The sequence below is a fragment of the Mustela erminea genome, chromosome 16 (assembly GCF_009829155.1).
Source record: "Mustela erminea isolate mMusErm1 chromosome 16, mMusErm1.Pri, whole genome shotgun sequence".
Classification (NCBI taxonomy): domain Eukaryota; kingdom Metazoa; phylum Chordata; class Mammalia; order Carnivora; family Mustelidae; genus Mustela; species Mustela erminea.
Genome location: NC_045629.1, coordinates 55,308,343 through 55,329,848, shown reverse-complemented (window position 1 = coordinate 55,329,848; position 21,506 = coordinate 55,308,343). Strand labels below are relative to the sequence as shown.

The 21,506-nt window shown below is 34.6% G+C and overlaps 1 protein-coding gene and 1 long non-coding RNA gene across 2 annotated transcripts in view; both read left to right on the top strand.

Annotated features, from left to right (window-relative positions):
* The window catches only part of EIF3E (eukaryotic translation initiation factor 3 subunit E), a 44,668-nt gene extending 30,596 nt beyond the window's left edge, over positions 1–14,072 (top strand). Inside the window, 4 exon segments of the mRNA XM_032316005.1 lie at positions 793–902; positions 12,089–12,191; positions 12,480–12,614; positions 13,886–14,072. Coding sequence (XP_032171896.1) covers positions 793–902; positions 12,089–12,191; positions 12,480–12,614; positions 13,886–13,924 — 387 coding nt within the window. The 3' untranslated portion in view covers positions 13,925–14,072.
* A 2,119-nt stretch (positions 14,073–16,191) lies between these two features.
* On the top strand, positions 16,192–21,041 carry LOC116575021. Its single transcript, XR_004279563.1, has 2 exons — positions 16,192–17,634; positions 19,032–21,041. It is a non-coding gene; the product is annotated as an uncharacterized LOC116575021 (long non-coding RNA).
* The last annotated feature ends 465 nt before the right edge of the window (positions 21,042–21,506 follow it).

Sequence of the window (21,506 nt, the reverse complement as noted above, 5' to 3'; positions counted from 1 at the left end):
TATTATGTTAGTTTGCAAAGTTTTAAGAAATTAAACTAAAAACTTACCTTTTAAATACATTTACCAAATCCGTAAGTTATTAGTTGTCAATTTCATTTTTGAACCTAAATGTTAACACAAAATATAAAGAGTTTATTGAAGGACTAAGATTTTATTTCTCTAAGGAAAAGAAAGTTATCATGTAAGTATAATTTCAGAGGTCACTTTCACACATTGGACAAAATATAAAATAGACTCCAATGTGATAATTTGTGTTCATATAGTTATATGCAGTGTTATTATATATTGGTGTATATTTGTTAAATATACACTAATGAAGTTAAAATATCCTCTTTTAATTATGATACTGTCTGTGGAGTAGTAGCCACCCCTTGAATTTGTTTTCCTTTGTCTATTCCCAGGTCTAATTACTTCACAGAAATGTGCTTATTTTTAGTCTGTTGTAACTATTTTAAGAAGCTAGAAAAGATATGTTATCTACAAAGAATTTATGTAGGATAATGGACAGGAAAAGCTCCTTTGTCACAAGGTTGCCCAAGTCATCATCAGTAGAATAAGAAAACATGGCAGTGCTTCAGGTTTTTCTTGCGCATTCATTTACTACTTTAAATTGTTAGAGACTTGAAAATAGTGTTCTAGAAAGTGCTATGGTGTATAGAACTTGTGATATTAGGTGAGAAAATTCTAGTAACTGGAACAATGAGTAAAGCACACAGGAAATACTTTGGGTCACATTTTTGAAAATTGCTTGTTTGTGCTATTAATTTTTTTTGTTACATTTTACATACATAGGTACTTGTGAATGACTTCTTCTTGGTGGCTTGTCTTGAGGATTTCATTGAAAATGCTCGTCTCTTCATATTTGAGACTTTTTGTCGCATCCACCAGTGTATCAGCATTAAGTAAGAACACCCTGATTTGATTTGTATTTTTCTACTTTTAAATTCCTGGAAATTTCCATTGACTGTAAAATTATACTTAATAGGATTCTAGTTAATTGGATTTTTATTTTATTTCCCTTTGCTTTAGAAGAAAAAGAAAACAATCTGATAGTGATTTATAAAAATCCTAACTTTTGTTTTTATTTGGGAATGTTACAGACTCAAAAATACCTTCTTTAGCTTCTCTGTGTGTGGCAAAGCATGATTTTTGAAAATGGTAACTTCAAGGCAGTATTATGATTGTCACTTAACCTTTTTGAAGAGTACTGTTATGCCCTGTGTAGGGAGAAAAAGGAAATAGACCGTTTTAGAATGGTTTCAGCAGGAGTTCAAATAAGGAAGAAGTTAGTGAATCAGTAATACTGTTGAAAGACCACATTTGGTAATCATTTCAGTTAATTGAGTTTGTTTTATTTAATTATATATTTGAATTCTCATATAGTAAACTCCTGTGACATCCTAAAATGTTGAAACATGGAAAGTATGGTGAATTGCAGTTGAAATTGTCTTTGTTGTGTGAGAAAATTATTGGCGGAAAAATTGTGAAACTTATATAACGTATTAGAAACTAATTTTACATATTAGAATTTGAAAAATAACTAGCGCCCTTTTGGCCACAGATGAAGTCAAACAGTAAATATGCTCCATAAGTGTTTAAAAAATTACTTTAATGTTTGCCTCTTTGGAATTGTGTGTAAACCAGAGTTTTTCTTCAGTGCCATTTGTTTTTGCTGAGGCATCCGTACTTGTTTGCCTAATTTTAGGGTTGTTATTGAAGTGGTTTTTTAGAGTTAGAAGTACAATGCAATCATGGGACTTTTCCTATGGGAATTAAAGCCTTGACCAGTTTTATTAGTACTTTATTAAAGCTAGCAAACATATAATTTAAAAAATCTGATTCTCTTAAAGAATACATGCAAATTCCTAATATGTCATTGGTTGTGAAATAAAGAGATGAATCATATGTGGGATGCTAATGGACAATAGATAACTGAATTCATGCACTGCCCTTTTTTTTTTTTAAGTTATATAATTCAACCTTGTGAAAGAGGGATGTTAATATTTTGTTTTTTCCTTGTGGACTTTCCCCCACTTCTTAGGACAATATGGTCACTTGGGTGTTTTGTTTCATCTGGAACTTATTTAATTATCCCTGCTATGATACTTTTGAAAGCAAATTCTCCTTTTTATATCTTTAGCACCTCGTATACTGAGTCTGTACAGTATAGGTGTTCAGTAAATATTTGTTAAATGAATAAATTATTTTCTTTATATTAGTGAATTTGTATTTGTCCATGATAATGCTTTCTCACTTTGGTGTTTGCTTCTGAGGTACCATGAGTAAGAAGGTTTGTTCCAGTTCTGACTTGTTCCCTTTCTTAACCGTGGACCTTGTATTCATTATTTTATGTTTATGAGATTCAGTTTACCATGTTTAACAGTAAAATAAAGTATTTGTCCTGTGTACTCGAGAGAAGTACCCCTGAAAGGTTAATGGAGTGGATAATGCTTCCAGAAGCTTTTATGTGACTTTATCATTACCTAAGAATTTTTTAAAGCTGGTATCAGTGTAGTTTTTGTGTTTTTCTTTGATTGCTGTAGTCTTTGATTCCTATAGTTTTTCAGAGTTTTGGACAAAGTCTAAAGCATTTTCAGACTAAAGTTGTGGTAACTTTCTAAAGTCCAGAAATCTTTTCTCTTTTCCAGTGATAGTGTTTCTTTTTTATTTTAGTTGTTTAAATATTTTTAGCTACCTTTGGAATGTTTTCTAACTCAGGTGATTTTGAATGCATGTATTAATGCATTTTCTTCAAATATTAAGAAAGAATTTTAGAGTTGGAAGAAATCTTAGAGAGTTTCTGATCCAGTAGCGCACAGTTACTGCATCAACAATAGGACTTTTTTCTGCAGCGATGGAAATGCTTTTATATCTATATTGTTCAGCACAGTAGCCAGTAGCCATTTGTGGCTTTTGATTACTTACATGTGGCTCAGGTTTCAAGTTCTAGAACCATGGTTTTTAAATTGTGTGTGTGTGTGTTAACAACTTGTTTTCAGATGTGACATTGTATGTATGTACATCTGTGTAGTCAAATCAGAGCCCCTTCTTGCTGTTCAGCCTGTATCTCTGTTCAGCTTTCCTCCTGATGGCCAAAGCACTTCTATGGAGTCCTAAGACTTCTGGAAACACCGTTTAAAAAAAAAAAAAAAATTCCAGTACAACTTCTTTGTTTCCTAGTGGTTTTGTAGCTCCTTATTTATAACTGGGAAGCTTAAGGCTCAGAGACATTAAGTTGCTTAGGTCTTATTTAATGACAGAACCTGGACTAATAGGTCTCTGACATTCATTGTATTGTATGTCACTATAAATTCTTTTCTTTTTGATTGTGCACAATTGATATTTTTAGAAATATCAGATTTAGACTAATTTGTCATTAGTCTTTTCACTGAAAGCCAGAGGATAATGATGGAAACCATAAGTCATTGTTTAACTTTGTGCCTCAAAATCAATTATAGAGTTTTGTTTTACAAATATAGATTTCCCTGAAGCCACCTCAGACTTTTTAGGTCAGATTTTCTGAATATGCTCTGCTGTGATGTGTAACAGAGCTCCTATACTCTACCCTCAGAGTGGTTTTTGGGAAGCACATCTGGGATTTAAGAACCTGCATCAGATTGCCAATTTTTAGGTCACATATTTACAGCCTGTTAAAGTAATGGAAAGAAAAATCAGTGATTTAATATTTAATATTTAATGCTGAGTGTGGAATTCATTAACACAGGACTCGACCTCATGACCCGGAGATCATGACATGGACTGAAACCAAGAGTTGGACAACCAACCTGTGCCACCCAGGTCATGATCTCCTGGTTTTGGGATTGAGCACTGCACAGCGGAGTCTGCTTCACATTTTCTCTCCCTCCCCGAGTGTTGCCACCGTGCCCCCCCCCCACTCCTATGCACCCTTCTCAAATAAATAAAATCTTAAAATTAATTAATTAATGAAGACTGAGCCCAATCCCTTAAAATCTGAAATTTTCTCTAGGAGGAAATCTTGGCTGGCATCTCTATTTTTTTTAAAGTGCCTGTAAATAATTCTGATGTAAAACCTCTTTTATTAATTACACCTTTTATTTTGAGATGGTTGTAGATTCACATGCAGTTGTAAGAAATAATAAAGAGAGCCCCTTTGTTCTTCACACAGTTTCCCATTTACACAGTTCATATTTCCAGTATAACATCTTGGAATAACATCTCGCAGACTATAGTAAAATATCACAACCAGCATGTTGACACATTCTCATCTATTGATTGATACATTCTCATCTATTAACCATTTCTGTAATTTTGTCATTTTTAAGAATATATAGAAACTTTTAAAAAAGCTAATGTTCATCCTTCCAGAGAGGATAAATAACAATATGTATCATGATTATGATGTAATTAGTAATAGCAGTATAACATGTACAGGTGTTCAAAGAAGGAAGTATTACAAATGTGAATGAGTGGCTCTTCTGGCCAAGCACTGGTTAGAAGGTAGGGAGCACACTCTCAGAGCTTTAAGTCCAGAGGAAGAAACATACTAAATAAAGATAAAATGACAAATTATGATAGGGATTTTGAAAAAAATATAGAGTAATTAGAATGACATGGACATAATTTGTGTGTTGGAAAATCAGAGAAGTAATTTAGATTGAAGCTTCAGTGAAGCCTAATAACCCACTGAATGGAGTATTTTTAAGCCGCAAAGTAAACTTTTTTCTGCTGTATACTAATTATGACAAATTATTCGTTATTTTGTGCTGACCTATCTTTGCCTCTAATTAACTTAAGATTATTTGATATTCTGTCTTTTCGAGGGTAAATGGGGAAGGGTTTATCTCTGTCCTCCTTTCTGTCCAACCAGTGGACACATTTTAAATTCTGAAGAGAATAGTGCATATTATAAAACCAATGGTTGTTTATTAAACAACTCTTTCTATTTGTGATTTGGAACATTCTCAGTTGATAGGTTTCTTGACTAACGGCCGTTAAGCACATATGATAGTCATATCTTTATAAAAATGCATATTAAGAATGTTTTTATCAGTTTATATACAACCTTATAGATTTGTAGGATAAGTTACCAATCTGTTTACCATAAAGTATGCAACATCTGTCAAAAAGATTGCTATGGTGGGATTTAATTTAGTATAGCTGAATAGTTTATCAGATATGGTGTGTGTCTGAAATTTAAAAGCTGTTCTAGAATAATTCTTGGACCAGTTTTCAGTTGTAGATAAAAAAGTATGGAAGTAATATTTTGAATGTGTGTGATAAACATGTTGGAGCATACATTTATATAATTTTTCTTTAGTAAGTTCGGCTTTTCACAAATGAATGTATTTGCCAACTACTCTTGTGTTTCTTTAAGTTATGAAGTCATTCTACTTTTCGCTTATTTTATTAAGTAACATTTTAGGTCTTCCTATTTTTCTTCAAGTTCTTACTACTACATAGCAATTTATATTCTTAATTATACTTCCTGATACTAAGGAGAAATATAGAAAGGTACATTTCCAGATGGAGATAACATAGTTACCAAAGCCTTTTATTATTTCTTTGTTAACTGTAAAGTAGTATGTGGCATACCTCAGACATGTTTTGGGTTTGGTTTCAGCCAGCTGCAGTAAAGTGAATATCACAAAACTAGTCAAATGGATTTTTTGGTTTCCCAGTGCATATAAAAGTTGTGTTCACACTGTCATCTTTTAAGTGTGCAGTATAGCATTATGTCTAAAAAAACCAGTGTACATAACCTTAATTAAAAATATTTCATTACTAAAAGATGGTAATCATTATCTGAGCTTTCAGTGAGTCATAATCTTTTTGCTGGTGAAGGGTCTTACTCCGATTTTAATGGCTCCTGACTGATCAGGGTGGCGATTGCCAAAGATTGGGGTTGCTATGACAGATTCTTAGAACAGCAGTGAAGTTTTCTACATCTGTTGGCTCTTCTTTCACATATGATTTCTCTGTAGCATGTGATACTGTTTGATAGCATTTTACACAGTAGATCTTTAAAAATCGGGAGTCCATTCTCTCACACTGGCCGCTGCATTATCAACTAAGTTTATGTAATATTCTAAATCCTTTGTTATCATTTCCAGTAATCTTTACCAAGAGTAGATTCCATCTCAAGAAACCACTTTCTTTGCTTATCTGTAAGAAGTAACTCCTCATTTTTTAGTTTTACCATGAGATTGCAGCAGTTCAGTCCCATCTTCAGGCTCCACTTCTTATTCTAATTCTCTTCTGTTTCCACCACGTCTGCAGTTACTTCCTTCACTGAAGTCTGGAACCTTTTGAAGTCATCTGTAAGGCTTGGAATTAACTTCCAAACTCCTGTTAATACTGCTATTTTCACCTCTTCCTGTGAATCACAAATGTTCTTAATGGCATCTTAGTGGAGAATCCTTCCTTAAAGGTTTTCAGTTTACTTTGCCCCGATCTATCCAAAGAATCACATCTATGGCAGCTACAGCCCTAGGAAATGTATTTCTTAAGTAATAAGACTAGAAATTACTCCTTGATCCATGGACTACAGAATGATGTGTTAGCAGGGACAAAAATAACATTAATTTCATTGTAGATCTCTATCAGAGCTCTTGGGTGACCAGGTGTATGGTCAATGAGTAGTTACATTTTGAAAGGAATCTTTTTCCCTGAGCAAATCTCAACAGTGGGTTTAAAATATTCAGTAAACTATTTTGTAAACAGATTTGCTATCATACAGGCTTTCTTGTTCCATTTATAGAGCACAAGCTGAGTATATTTGGCGTAATTCTTAAGGGCCCTAGGATGTTTGGAATGGTAAATGAACATTGGTTTCAGCTTAAAGTCTTCCAGCTGCATTAGCCCCTAATAAGCGAGTTGGCCTGTCCTTTGAGGCTTTGAATCCAGGCATTGACTTCTCCTTTCCATCTATGAAGTCCTAGGTGGCGTCTTCTTCCAGCGTAAAGCTATTTACTGTACCTTGAAAATCTGTCATTTGGCGTAATCTGGATAACTCATTGTAGCTTCTACATTAGCAGCTTCATCTTGGGTACTTTTATGTTACAGAAATAACTTCCTTAAACTTCGGGAACTAATAACCTCTACTAGTTTCAGACTTTTCTTCTGTTGCTTTCTTCCCCCTCAGCCTTCATAGAATTGGTAAGAGTTAGGGCTTTGCTTTGGATTAGGTTTTGGCTTTAGGGAATGTTGTTGTACCTATTTTGATTTTTTCAAAACCACTGAAAATTTCTCCCTATCAGCAATGAGGCTTTTCGCTTCTTATCATTCATGTATTCACTTGAAAAATTATCTTTTCCCCCATTAATTTGAAATGCTACCCGTATCATATTTTATTCTTTTTTTTTTTTTTTTGTAAGATTTGATTTATTTGTCAGAGAGAGCACAAGCAGGGGGAGTGGCAGGAAGAAGGAGAAGCAGGCTCTCTGCTGAGCAAGGAGTCCAATGCGGGACTAGATCCCAGGATCCTGGGATCATGACCTGAGCTAAAGGTAGATGCTTAACCCACTGACCCACCCAGGTGTCCCTATTTGTTGTCTTTTTGATAGTAGCCTTTCTAGTATGTGTGAGATGATATCTCACTTAGTTTTGATTTGTATTTCCCTAATATTTGTGATGCTGAGCATCTTTTCATGTACCTGTTACCTGTCCGTATGTCTTCTTTGGAAAAATGTCTATTCAGATTCTCTGCCAATTTTTTAGTCAAATTACTTAGGGGTTTTTTTTGCTATTCAGTTGTTAAGAGTTCCTTATATATTTTGGGTATTAACCTCAGCTCTATCCTTTGCAGTCTTTTTTCCCATTTGGTGGTAGCTTGCCCTTTCATTTTGTAGATAGGTTCTTTTGCTATGCAGACTCTTTAGTTTTATAGTTCCCCTTGTTTGTTTTTGCTTTCGTCATCTTTACTTTTGGTGTCAGATCAAAAAAATTATTGCCAAGACTGATGTCAGGGCGCTTACCACCTGATGTTCTTGTAGGTATTTATGGTTTCAAATCTGATGTTCAAGTCTTTAATCAGTCTTTAATCCATTTTGAGTTAATTTTGTTTATGGTGTAGGGATGATAGTCCCAATTTCAGTCTTTTGCATGTGGCTGTCCAGTTTCCTCAACACCATTTATTGAAGAATATATAATCAAAGAATATACCCATTGTATTCTTTGCTCCTTTGTACATTAATTCAACATATATGCATGGGTTTATTTCTGGGCTTTTTATTCTGTTGCATTTGTCTATTTTTATTAGCACCATACTATACTAATCAGTTTTGATTAGTATAGCTTTGTATTATAATTTAAAATCAGGATGTGTGATACCTATGATACCTCCACCTTTGTTCTTCTTGCTCAAGATTGCTTTGGTTATTTAGGATCTTTTGTAGTTCCATATATATTTCTTATTTAACATTCAATATCTTGTTACATCACTTGAGAAAGGAGTGCTCGTCAGCTTAAAGATATGTATAAGGGATATTTACACAAAATATTTGAATGTCTGTTTTAAGCTGCCTGTAGACAAGGTTGAGATTTTCTATACAATCTGAATAATCAGGAAATTGTTTCTGTGCTTAAGATCTTGATCAAATAGATCTTTTTCTCAAAATTCTTTATTTTGATATATTCTGTCTTTTAGTTTATTGATGAACTGAATTATTTTAAATATAAGCATTATACAGGGTAGCATAAACCAACTTTTGCTCTTTAAGCTTTAATAGGATTTTTATTTTTATTTTTAAATCTTTACTATTTTTGCATAAAATCAGTAGGCTGTAAGAAATGTCAATTTTGAGGATTTCTGTCGTTTAATTTCTTTTATTCTGTGTATTTTCATGTTATTTAAAAGAAACTGGACTGTTGCCACATTGTTTTATTCACTCTCAGAATGATTGGTAGCCTAGATAACCTGAGATGCCATCAATAATTTACTAATACTTCTTGGACTTCATTTCAGGTTTTGCTTTGACCTGATTTAATACATAAGGATCAACAAGTACAATGCAAAGCTGTAATCCCCAAAGTAGGATTATGGGTCAGAGCTTGCATATAGATATTTATGGTGCTTGCTGCATATTGCCATATTGCCCCAGCCATGTTAGAATATGAGACAAAGTATGGATGTAAAGAAAGGAAGGATGAAGAATTCTATGTGGAGTTACTAAGCACAATAGACTTTTCTCTCTTTCATGTTAAAAATCTGACCTTAAATATTTCCTTAAATAATATCTCCCCAAGCCTCCAGACTAGAATTAGTAAACTCTTTTTTGCATTGCACGTAGCTTCTTCTACTTTTTTATCTTTATACTTAGATTAGTTTATATATTTGGGGGATGAAGTGACTGTCCTCTACTCCCCATCCCCCAGCTTAAACTTTATAAAAGTGGGGAATACACTGTCTTTTGTCATTAGTATCTAACAGTTCATATTTTGTTGAATGAATGGCAAGGAAGAAAGACAATTGATTTGGTTTGGCTGTCATCTGGTACTCATGGGGGAGAATAATGAGAGGTTGGAAAGTGAGGTTGTAACTAAATTGTAGAGAACCATGAATAAGAAATTTAGAAGTTTGGATTATATTGTTTTGATAGAAGGGCTTTGTTAAAGTTTTGGAAGGAATTTGGGCATAAACTGGTTAGTTGGCAATTACCTAAAATAGATTTAGGAGAGACTGAAGAGGTAGCTTAGTTAAAAAACTGGGAAATAGTAATGGAGCCTGGACTAGGGGAGTGACCAATTTAGGAACCATACAGTAAATGTTTATTACTTGCCTCCTATAAACTGGGCATTGGTGCTGATTGCTGGATAGATAGCAGTGAACAAAGAATCTATGGTTCATGCTCTTCGGTTATATATACAGTGTATCATGAAAACAGATATTCAGCAGAAACACTACAACTTTTATGACTGCTCCAAAGAAAATAGAGGGGCTGTGAAAGTATCAAATAGATATGTTACAGTTTGCAGAGGTGTCTTGGAAGGCTTATGAGGGTACTGATTGAGCAGAGACTCATGTAACAGCTAGTTAAATGAAGAAGAAGGTGGATGAGCCTTTTAAGCAGATGACAAAGTATATGCAGAGGCCCCAAAGTGATTAAAAAGTTGGCATGTTTAATGAACAGAGAGGTATGGCTGGTGGAGAGGAGTCTTCCTTGTAAGAGTAGAATGATTAGATAAGAGGCAGTGGCTTAAAGAAAATTCTAAGTCTTCTCAGTTGTATATGGCAGCAAGAAGAGGAATTCAACAGATAACCTAGGCTTCAAAACTGAATGTTTCATTAAAATATTACTTTCTTAACAACCGTCATAAACAGGTTTTATATTATAATTTAAAAACATGTTTATAATAACAACTCCACATAATTTGTAGCTTACTGGGAATACTTTTACTGCTCCTTAAAACAAAATATAGTGATCTTAAACATTGGAGTTTTAATATATTTAGTACAGTTTCTTTTGTGTTTTCAGAGTAAAATGCTTTTGACCTCACTTTAAAGAGTTGTGTTTTGGAGGGATGTAGGAGACACACAAAAGATAAATTGCTATAGGACGTGATAAAATAATGAGTATATTTTGGAAAATCTGTTCCTTACCTTTAGAGTTGAGCTTTAGGTTAGACAGATACTTGCTAACTATAGCAGTGCAGAGACCATGAAATTTACACCTTTTTAAAATAAGTCAGGCACTAGCAGGAAACACCAGCTGTGGGAATTTTTACCAGTCAACAAAAAAAATGCCTTCTTGTTCAAGTAAATTGACACAATTCTCTATTTTTAGTAGCTTAAATAAAAGGAGGGCTAGAGGAGAACAGTGATAAAGAGAACAAAATGAAATCCATGAAATTGAAATAATGGTCATGGATTAATTGTTCTTTATTTTTGCTAAGAATGTATACTTAGAACAAAATTGATCACAAAAACACACAAAATTTTGAACACATAAATCTAGGGAGTTTTATGGTTGAGTTGGCTCATATTTATCAAGATGTTTTTAAATCAAAGCATATTTTAAGGATAAATTTTAAATGACTATATCTTTGTAGATTTAGCTTGTAATTATTTTATTGATAACCTAACTTAATTTTTACATTTTGCGTGAAATTCTATTAACTCTTTTTCAGTAAATGTATAAAATAGGAATGGCACAGATATTATTCTCATAAGGGTATTTTTTATTAACTAGGTTATTTGGGTTGGAAGCTCTGGAATTATATAATTATGTGATTGCCAATGTCTTGACTTCATTTAAAAATCAGAAAGGCTATCAGATGAGGAATTTTAGCTTATAATATTCTGAGGAAAGATTTTGTTACTGATATTCTAGTTCTCTTCATCAAATGAATGGTAACATTAGAGGGCCTGCTAAGTGTATAATGTCTTCAATGAAGAGAGGTGAAAAGAGAACAGTTAATGTCGAAAACACCCATGTATGCATACATATATCCTGTATGCTCTTAAATACTACACATGCCTACTCTTCTGTCAGCTGGGTGATTTACTAACTACCACCGAAGGGTGCCTTTGTTAGTCCTGATAAATTAAAATCTCCCTTGCTCCTTTCCCACTCTCCCTCTTTTTCATTCTGTGTATATGTGTGTCTTTCTCTTTCCTCTGAAATTCAGTGGCCACTTAGGTTATATAATGTGCAATTCCCAGAGTGCCCTCAGAGTTTACAACAAAAATATATACACTAGCCCTAAGATTTGATTATTTCACTGTATTATACTTATCACTCATGTTCCTTGTAGTGGATTTAATTTGTGTAATCATTATGCATCATAAAACCTTTTTCTCCCTTAAGTCATTATTAGTGGAGCACGTGCTAAGTGTAAGGTGCTGCTCTAGAAGCCAAAAGATTTCTGTAAATGTGGAATATGGTCCCCTCTCCTCAAGGATCTTTCAGTCTGGTTGGTGAATTGGGATAGGTCTTGCACAGTACAACACAATAGCACAAACGCGAACAGTGCCGTTATTGAGTCCTAGTATTCGAAAGAAGGCGATCCATAAATACCTGAAAGTCTCTATGCAGAGTGTGCTTCAAAGACTGTGTACATGAAACTAAGTTTTTAGACTCCATTGACAGTATTTTTACTTTTTTCATAGCATGTTGGCAGACAAGCTGAACATGACTCCAGAAGAAGCTGAAAGGTGGATTGTAAATTTGATTAGAAATGCAAGACTGGATGCCAAGATTGATTCTAAATTAGTGAGTATTAAATTAGTTATACTACTTCTGTTAAGTTGCTGACTCTTTTATACTTTTTTGGGTATTTTTCATTAGGACATTTTGTTCTGTTCTGTTAATAATTTTTGCTTTGTGTTAAGGCAGCAGCAGCCACCTTTTTGTTGTTGTTGCTGGATGAATATTGTCATCTCTGTACAATGCATGAAACTGTGTACACTAGTCAGGTAGTGTTGTGATGTCATGCCCATGATCTACCTGGGAAACTCAGTTGTAATATTATAGGATCAATTTCCCTCTGTCTCATTTTAGGGTCATGTGGTTATGGGTAACAATGCAGTCTCACCCTATCAGCAAGTGATTGAAAAAACCAAAAGTCTGTCATTTAGAAGCCAGATGTTGGCCATGAATATCGAGAAGAAACTTAATCAGAATAGTAGGTCAGAGGTAAGAACCACACATTTTCTGTTTTGTCTGGAATTTAGCAATGATATAAGTATTCTACTGGACTTCATTTGAGAACATACTAATATATTGTTCATTTCTGATTTTGTATTTCTAATTGGGGGTGTGAACATTTTTTTAAAGGACACATTACTAAACTGAAAGAATTTTTCTTAAATGTATTACAGGTGTTAAGGAAACTGAGAAAATTGTGTTCCTACTTTATTATATCTGTTTTTCTTTTCTTTCATTCTGCCTGTGTGACTTCATTGACTCCTTTTCCTGAGGGTTTACAGCACATCATTTTGATACTACCATATGATAACTTATATATATAGAGTTCTTTCAAGTGATTGAAATTTCTGTTCTTTTTAAGTCTGAAGAAATACTTTTACAAAAATGTTGGGTCTTATTATCTATTTGTGTTGATCTTTAAAAACTTGATTTTATCTGATATTCATATTTAGCTATGTCAGAAAAAATATATCCCCACTTTGGTTGATTGTGCATATTAGATTTTTTTTTTTTTTTTTACAGAGAGAGAGATCACAAGTAGGTAGAGAGGCAGGGAAGCAGGCTCCCTGCAGAGAGCCCAATGTGGGGCTCGATCCCAGGACCCTGAGATCATGATCTGAGCTGAAGGCAGCGGCTTAATCCACTGAGGCACCCAGGCGCCCCATGAATATTAGATCTTGAAGAAACTTGATTGGCCTTGTAATTTTGGAATCCCAGACCAGCTTTAATGCTTTTTAGCCATTATGATTATGTATCACTAGGGCATAGGAAGTTTTTTTGTTTTGTTTTGTTTTTTAAGGAGACAAAACAGCTTCAGTGTTTTGAAGTTTTAGCAAAAAATTCGTGTCCTTTGAATAGTTCTTCAATTTTAAAAGAGAGGAAGAATTGGGAAGTTATGTTTATGCCTTTTCCAACCAAGTTCAGAATAACTCAACCTAAGACAGCTTTTATATAATGTTCTTTTTTGTATGTCTGAGGATCAATTTGTATCGACTTTCATTACAGTACTGGTGATACTGTCATTGTTACACTTTATAACTGGTCAAAAACTGGTTTAGACGGCATGTTGATGTGTGGGGGGTTTTTTGTTCTTCTAAGTAGCATAATTGACATTTAGAAATTGTGGAGGTTGTTAAAATCTTAGAGAGTGGTTTTGGGCTAGAATATTAAAAAGGAAATGCTAATATCACTTTTTTCTAAGCTAGCTTTTTAGAAAGTACTTTCTTCTCACCTTATACATTTCTCTTTGTGTGTTCTAGGCTCCTAACTGGGCAACTCAGGACTCTGGCTTCTACTGAAGAACTGTGTAATGAAAAGATGAAAAAACTATTAAATAAAGATGAAATAATAAAACCCTTACATAAAGGGTTACCTACATTTATGAACAATTAACATATTAGAGCATAAATTTTGGGGAGTTTGAATAAAATTGGCTGTTTCATTTTATCTTGTTGTGAATTTCCTTGTATATCCAAGTGTGTGTTACTTTAACTTTTCAGTTTGGAATAATTGTAGATTCACGGGAAGTTGCAAAAATAATAGAGAGGTGTCATGAACCCTAAACCTATTTTACCTGTTGTATCTGTGTTACTGTAATACATTATCACAATCAGAATCTAGACATAGGGACAATGTGTGTAAATAGCTCTGTGCCATTTTATCACTTGTGTAGATTTGTGTAGCCTTCAGTACGGTCAAGATTAGGAACTATCTTCTTTTCTCTACCATCATGGTGTGTGGGCTCGGCTGCTACCTGAACAATAGACATTTTTATGGGGGAAATGATTTCTCTGTTACTACTTCCGCACCAGTAGGTTGGTTCAACAGTAAATATGTGAGACATTTTTTTCAGGAAAAAAAAAAGATAAAGAACCGTCATCATCATGGACCTCTCCCTCTGTGGTCATACCTACCTGTACTAGCTTTCACCCCTAGCAACCACTAATCTGTCTTACATTTCTATAATTTGTCATCAGTAAAATATTTTAGAAGTGGAATTATACAACGTATGATTTTTTTAGTTTAACTTTTTCTACTCATAATGGCCTTGAGATCTATCCAAGTGTTAAATATATCAGTAGTTTTTTCCCATTTATTGCTAAGTCTTTATCCGTGGTATTGAGGTACCACATTGTTTAACCATGAACCTTTAAGGAGATTATGGTCGTTTCCAGTTTGGGGCTAGCACAAATAAAGCTGCTGTTTCTTAATTTCTTAAAGTGGGCAGCTACAAGGACTTAAAAGGAGTGTAAGCTAAACTGTATAAATGACTTCTTGAATCTTGCAGATGCATGCGCACGCGTGCACACATGCACACACTTGAACACGTTTTGCTGGATACCCAAGATCTTTAAATATATAAAGCTCTGGTTGGGTTTCCTTTACACAAAAGTGGTTTGATTTTCACTTTGGTTGTTGAACTAAAACCTAGTCAGACAACAGACATTTCTGTTTCTGCACTCAAAAGTGGTACAAGGGTAGGAGATGCATGCATACTGGGTTTGTATTTGGCATCTGATCAGGTCACCTTCACCCCGCAGTTAAGTTTAGAGAATAGGGACAGGATTTTGGTCCATGTGCTGTGGTTTCAGATCCCTGGTTTATGGTATTGGTTCTACTAAACTAGCCAAAGGTGCTGAAGTAAGGGGGAGGATTGCTGGTTAGGGTAAGCCAAATGCTGATTTTTTTTATTCATACCTAGCCAGTGTTGTGAAAATGCCAGCTTCAAAGGATCATCTATAATACAAAATGGTCAAGGTTCATAGAGCAAGTACCAAAAAGGGGCGTATTCATAACTAGATCAAAACAGGCCCATCTTATCTTGAGTACAATAGCTAACAACATGAATCAGAAGTATGGATCTGTAAGAAATAGTTACACAAAACTAGATAAAATTACATGTTATTCGAGCTATACAGAAATAAATAGTAAGTATGTTAAGCTGCTTGTTTCCTTCTTCACCAGTGATCCAAAGACAAAAAGTTCTTAGAGGCATCATTAATAACTTTATCTTAAGACTATAGCTCAACCAAACCACGTTAATGGCAAGGATTTCTAGGTGATTACATGGCGGTTAAAAGCAAGTCTAACAGGGGCACCTGGGTGGCTCAGTGGGTTAAAGCCTCTGCCTTTGGTTCACGTCATGATCCCAGGGTCCTGGGATCGAGCCCCGCATAGGGCTCTCTCTGCTCGCCAGGGAACCTGTTTCCTCCCCTCTCTCTCTGCCTACCTCTCTGCCTACTTGTGATCTCTGTCAAACAAATAAATAAATAAAATTTAAAAAAAAAAAAAAAGCAAGTCTAACAGTTGTTTGATGTGCTTTAGTGGACCAGTAGGGAAAAACCCAGGGAGGAAAGATAGGAAGCTAATACGCATTTACTATGTGTCAGGCATTTTCACATTTATATATCTGGAAATTTTTTTTTTTAAGGATTTTATTTATTTGACAGAGAAAGATCACAAGTAGGCAGAGAGGGAGGGAGGGAGAAGGAAGCAGGCTCCCTGCCTAGCAAAGAGCCTGATATGGTACTCAATCCCAGGACCCTGAGATCATGACCTGAGCTGAAGGCAGAGGCCTAACCCACTGAGCCACCCAGGCAGCCCTATATATCTGGAAAATTTTAAGAATGAAAGCTAACACTTGAGTGCCTCAATTTTGCCTGGAAACACTGAAATTTGGGTGTTAATATTTGTGTATTATTGATGAAGAAACAGATGGTTACTCTGTGTCCCACCTACTAAATGTTAAAGCAATGAATTGAATATAGGCTTTTTCAGTTATAGCACACTGCCCCTTCTTAAATCATTATTGCCTTAAATTTACAAAGGTTTAAGTGGTGTATGGTAAGTGGGTTGTAAAGGAGGATCTTGATCCATAAAACTATTCAAGTCTCTTGGCACCATTATCTTCAAATGAGAGTAAAAGATGTTGTATTGTTTTTCCACCAGTATAATCATTGGATACTAGTGATTCCACCAAAAAAAAAATCTATTTGGAACTGACAAAACTTTGATAAACATCTCTTTGATTTTTTTTCTATTTATGGTTTACTCCGTCAGGGTTATCCATTATATGAATAATTATGTTCATTTTTCTACCACTTTTGCTTTTCACATATTGCTGCCCTTTGAACTTGAAAGATGATACCACTATAGATTCCTAATTTATCAATGAGAAATACATAATGACTATTTTTACACATTGTCTATACTTGTTTGTTGTTAAAATGTATTCTTGAAATTTGCATGGAAACAAATACCTTGTTCTGGATTTACTCATAACTTTTGATTACAGGTAAACTGTCCCAGTAAGATACTGAGCACAAATGATGTAGTGATTAATTTTCTTTTTTGTGTTCTCTTGTTTCCATTCAATAAATAGGACCGTGGGTATGTGTCAATAACATTTACAGGCACTGGGAACACATTGAAGAGCAAGTGCTCTTGAGGCTTACATTAAGTAAATAGTTTTCTTTTGTATTTTTTAAAAAGTTTCTATGCATTCCCAAGCATGTATGTTTATGCTTTTTAAAATATGAAATACATAAAAGAAAAACCAATGCTCATTTACCCAATACTCCTCCTTGCTACTCAGCTTAAGAAATAGAATGGTTCTAGAAACTTGGACAAGCTTGTGGGCCCTTTGTTGATAGTATTTTCTTCTTTGCCCTTGAGAAGTGACCACTACCATGACCTCTATATTAATAATTCCTTGCTTTTCTGTATGGTTTTGTGGGACACACCATATATGCTTAACATATTTTTGACATGTGTTTTAATTGAAATTATGCTTAGTAATCTATTGCTTGCTTTTCCCAACACAGATTCATCCACGTTGGTATATTGGCATCAGTGTATTCAGCTGCAGTTGATTCTTTTTCACTGCCTTGTGGTATTCTGTTGTCTGAATATGCCATATTTAATTCAGCCAAATATTGGCGAAACATGTTTCCATGTTCTCCTTTATCTAGAGTTTTTGGAACCAGTCTGACAATTGTGTTATGAATTGGTGAGTTAAATTAATTTGCTTTTATTATGATTACTAACCTAAATGAGTTTATTTCTACCATCTCATTGCAAGCTTTCTGTTTGTTCCACTTTGGCTTTTTTTTTTTTTTTTTTTTTTAACCCGACCCCCTATTTCTTGACTTTCTTATGGTTTGATTTTACTCTCTTCTAGCTGGGCAACTAAACGTTCTCTTTCTATTTAATGATCATCCTAGAAATTTTTAATATGTGTTTTTTAACTTAATGTCCTAAAATTAATATCTCTGCCCTCTCTAACAATATAAGGAAAATTTTTACTGCAGTAATCTTCCTCCCCAGTTATTTGTGTCCATTCTGTTTTTATTGTAACGTCTTAAGTTAGACATTGTACAATAATGCCTTTTTTCTTATTCATTCCTTTTGTAATGCAACGTTCCTCAGGTTCCTTTTAGGTTGCTTTTGCGATCTTTTCATTAGCGTTGTGAAGTTTCACTATGATGTGTCCAAATGTGAATTTTATTTATACTGGTTAGGATTCATTGTCTTCTGCTTCTGAAAACAGCTTTTGTCTTACATTAGTTCTGGAAAGTTACCTCTTTGGATAATTCTCCCTGGTTCATCAGGTTTTTGTTGTTTTTGAGTTGCCCCCAAAACCTCCCTCTCTTTCATACTTTTTATATCTGCCACCTGTGCTGCATTGCATTTTTGCATAATTTCTTTAGTTTTTTCTTCCAGTTTGTTAATGATCTCATAAACTGTATCTAATTTGCTCTTAAGCCTCCATGGAATTTATTTCAGTGATTTCATCTTTGGTAGTTTCTTCTTCTCTTCTTCTTTATTTATTTATTTTTTTTTTACTATTTTTCAATGCCAACTTATATTCTGTGAATTTATTATACATTCTGTGTTTTGAGTCCATCTAATTCTGTGCACCATTTTTACCCAGGCTATCCATCCCTTAATGAGTATAATATTTTCTGAATTACTCTCCCTATAACTATTCCTGACCCCCTGTTCCCACCTGTTTTCATGAATATTCAGTGGATGTCTGAGACAGACACACAAACATAATACTATACGGTAAGAGCTATTCTATGTGAAAGCACTTAGACTTATGAAAGATACTTTTTTAATAGTTAAGGTCAATTGAAGACCTGCAAAAATCATCATTAGCTATAATTTATGAAATGTTCAAAACATCTCTCTCTTGATCTTGGCCCTTCTTAGTACTGATGGAAATGAAAAAAGAGACAGATATACCAATGACCTCAGATGTTTCCCTTCCTCTCTACTTCCCGGTGGTCAGGAAAATAGCTGGACAACATACAAAACTGTTGACTTCCAAATTCGCAATATTGTGAACTCAGGTTTTCCAGCCTACAGTTGATCCTCACATATGACCCCTGTTTTCTTTTCCAGCTGGTAGATGTGTGGAAAAAGGATACAGGTATCCTCAAATACCCTCAAATACCCTCAAGTATCCCGAAGAGGTCACTTGGAAGCTAAATACTTCTGGTTCTAGTACCACCACTAACAGGAGCAATTGAAAACCCAAATCAGATTCACCTCCACAGTAAAAAGGTCAGAAGTAAAACAGTGAACTGTAAAGACCATCAGTAAGAAAAGTAATCAATGCCAAGGTCAAACTATCTGCTAGGATGAAGTATTTATAATTTTCAATGAGGCTTTAATTAGATTCCTACGAAATAGCCTGCTTTAAACTGTTGTTTGTGTTTTCCATGCATAATTTACTCCCGTGTCTTTTAAGTTCCCTTAGAGATCAAGCCATCATCTGGAAAAGTGTTAACTTTCTGGAGAGGTAGCACAAACACTGTATTGCTTTGTTAATTTTCCATTCTCATGTATTTAATAAACTGTTTGACTCTTAGAATCTGCAAGAAATAACATTAATCTGCATCTCCTATTTTGGTTCTGAAACTCTGGTTTTTGTGCTGGCTTCCATTTAGTCTGATAGGATCGGGAGAACAATGCCAGATTGATTCATTTGTTTTTAAGTGTTGTGAGGACAATTGAGGGGCAAGGAGAAGTTGCTCTTTTGAACTGGGAAACAGCATGGGCACTTAGGCACAACTCCAGGTGTGTGTGTACAATTGTGTCTGATTGCTTAAAGGTATATATCTAAGATTCCATGTTGATCATGTGCGAGAACCCAGCTGTTGGAGGATGAGAGGCCAGCTTTCGCAGAGCAGCATGGAGAAAAAATTGGATCACAGAAGACAGTCCTATTTAATCAGGTCTTGAAACCTGGCAGTTCTCCTAGGAGCAGAGAATACTATTGAATTACATTTATTTGTGGCCATTTTTTCTTGCCTTCTCTATTGTCCTTTAAGCACAGTAGCCATGAAATATGTTCATCTTTGTACTCCCCAAACAGTAGGCATGATAATAGATACTGTAGATATTTACTCCTTCACCACCCATTCATTCATCTTGGTACACAAGTAATGCTTGGGAAGTGCTAAAGCAGCAGCCTAGTAGATGGGACATTGCTGTGAGTCTTCTCTGGTTGGTTTTCCTTACGGAGGATGCAACTTTTTCACTTGGTTTTAAAGACAAATGATTTGTATAGAGAGGAAGCACATGTTTAGCTTTGTATCTTTGTTCAGTTAGCTAATCAGGCCAGAGCTGTTGGTCCATTTGTCCATAAGCCAGTTCGTGTTTCTCCATTCTTAGCCACAGATTGCACCTTGAACCTTTGCCAGCTGTTTCCTAAGTGCATGCCATTGGATGTGAGGGAGACCTGAAAGAGTGCAGATATATCAGCTTAAAATCATCACAGCTTTTAAAAACAAAACAAACAAAGCATAAAGCATGAATCCCATAATGGTAGATCAGAGGTTTTATCTTGGTATAGTCAAAGGTCAGTACATTGCTGCCATATGTGCTGCTATCAGAGTAAACACTACGTGATAGGGACAAAACTTAAGAAGCTGTGACAAACAAGTATTAGAACTTTTTATATCAATTTTATTTAAAAAATTAAATTTCTACTGACAAGTTAGTATAACTAGTCCTAGAAAATATCAGGTAGAATGTGGTCTCATTGATTCAGAAATTGTCCAGAACGCTACACAACCATTATGCCTTGTTTTAATAGATGATGTGATTAGAAAACATTCTTGGTTATCTAGTAAGAACTCCCTTGCCATGGGACTTGGGGCCTGTTCTTTGAAGATTTGTAGGACTCAAATGAAATTTCACCAACTATCAATAAAAATGCCTCTTTTTTGCTTCATATTTTCACTTTTACTTAACAGTCATGCACATTATTTCAAGTGAGTTTCAAAAGGACTTTGTAAGTTGAGCATTATTCTTCAGGTTTACCATTTGATTATCTGGTAAACTTTTCTTATCTGACATGAGTGACTGAGGGAACTTTGGAAAGAATAATTGACTCTAAAGTAAAAACAAAACAACAAGTATAATCCCATGGTGACCAAATTATCACATTTATAAGATGCTGCATTCTCTTATCAGAAACAGAGTGAACATTTAGGTGAATCATCACTCAACAAATTTAGAAAAAAATTATTGAAATAGTTTGCTCTCTTCTAGAGCATTCAAAGGAGAAAAAGGCAGGGGGAAGAACTCTCTTTGGCATCTCTAGATATTTGAATAGACAAGGAAGAACTGTAGCTTTTTTTTTTTTTTTAAGCTAAATTATCCTAAGAACACTCTGCTCCAACATAAGAATGCCAGTGGAATAAGAGATGGTAACACAAGATGCACCAGGAGACTCGAGGTTTTGTGTGTTTGAAACTTATATTCTACTATAATGACTAAATTGTAGAGAAGCAAAGCTAATGTGTGTGTGTGTGTTTAAATTTGCCCAATGTTTTTTTGGTTCTGTCTTCTAGGAGCAGACAAACTTCT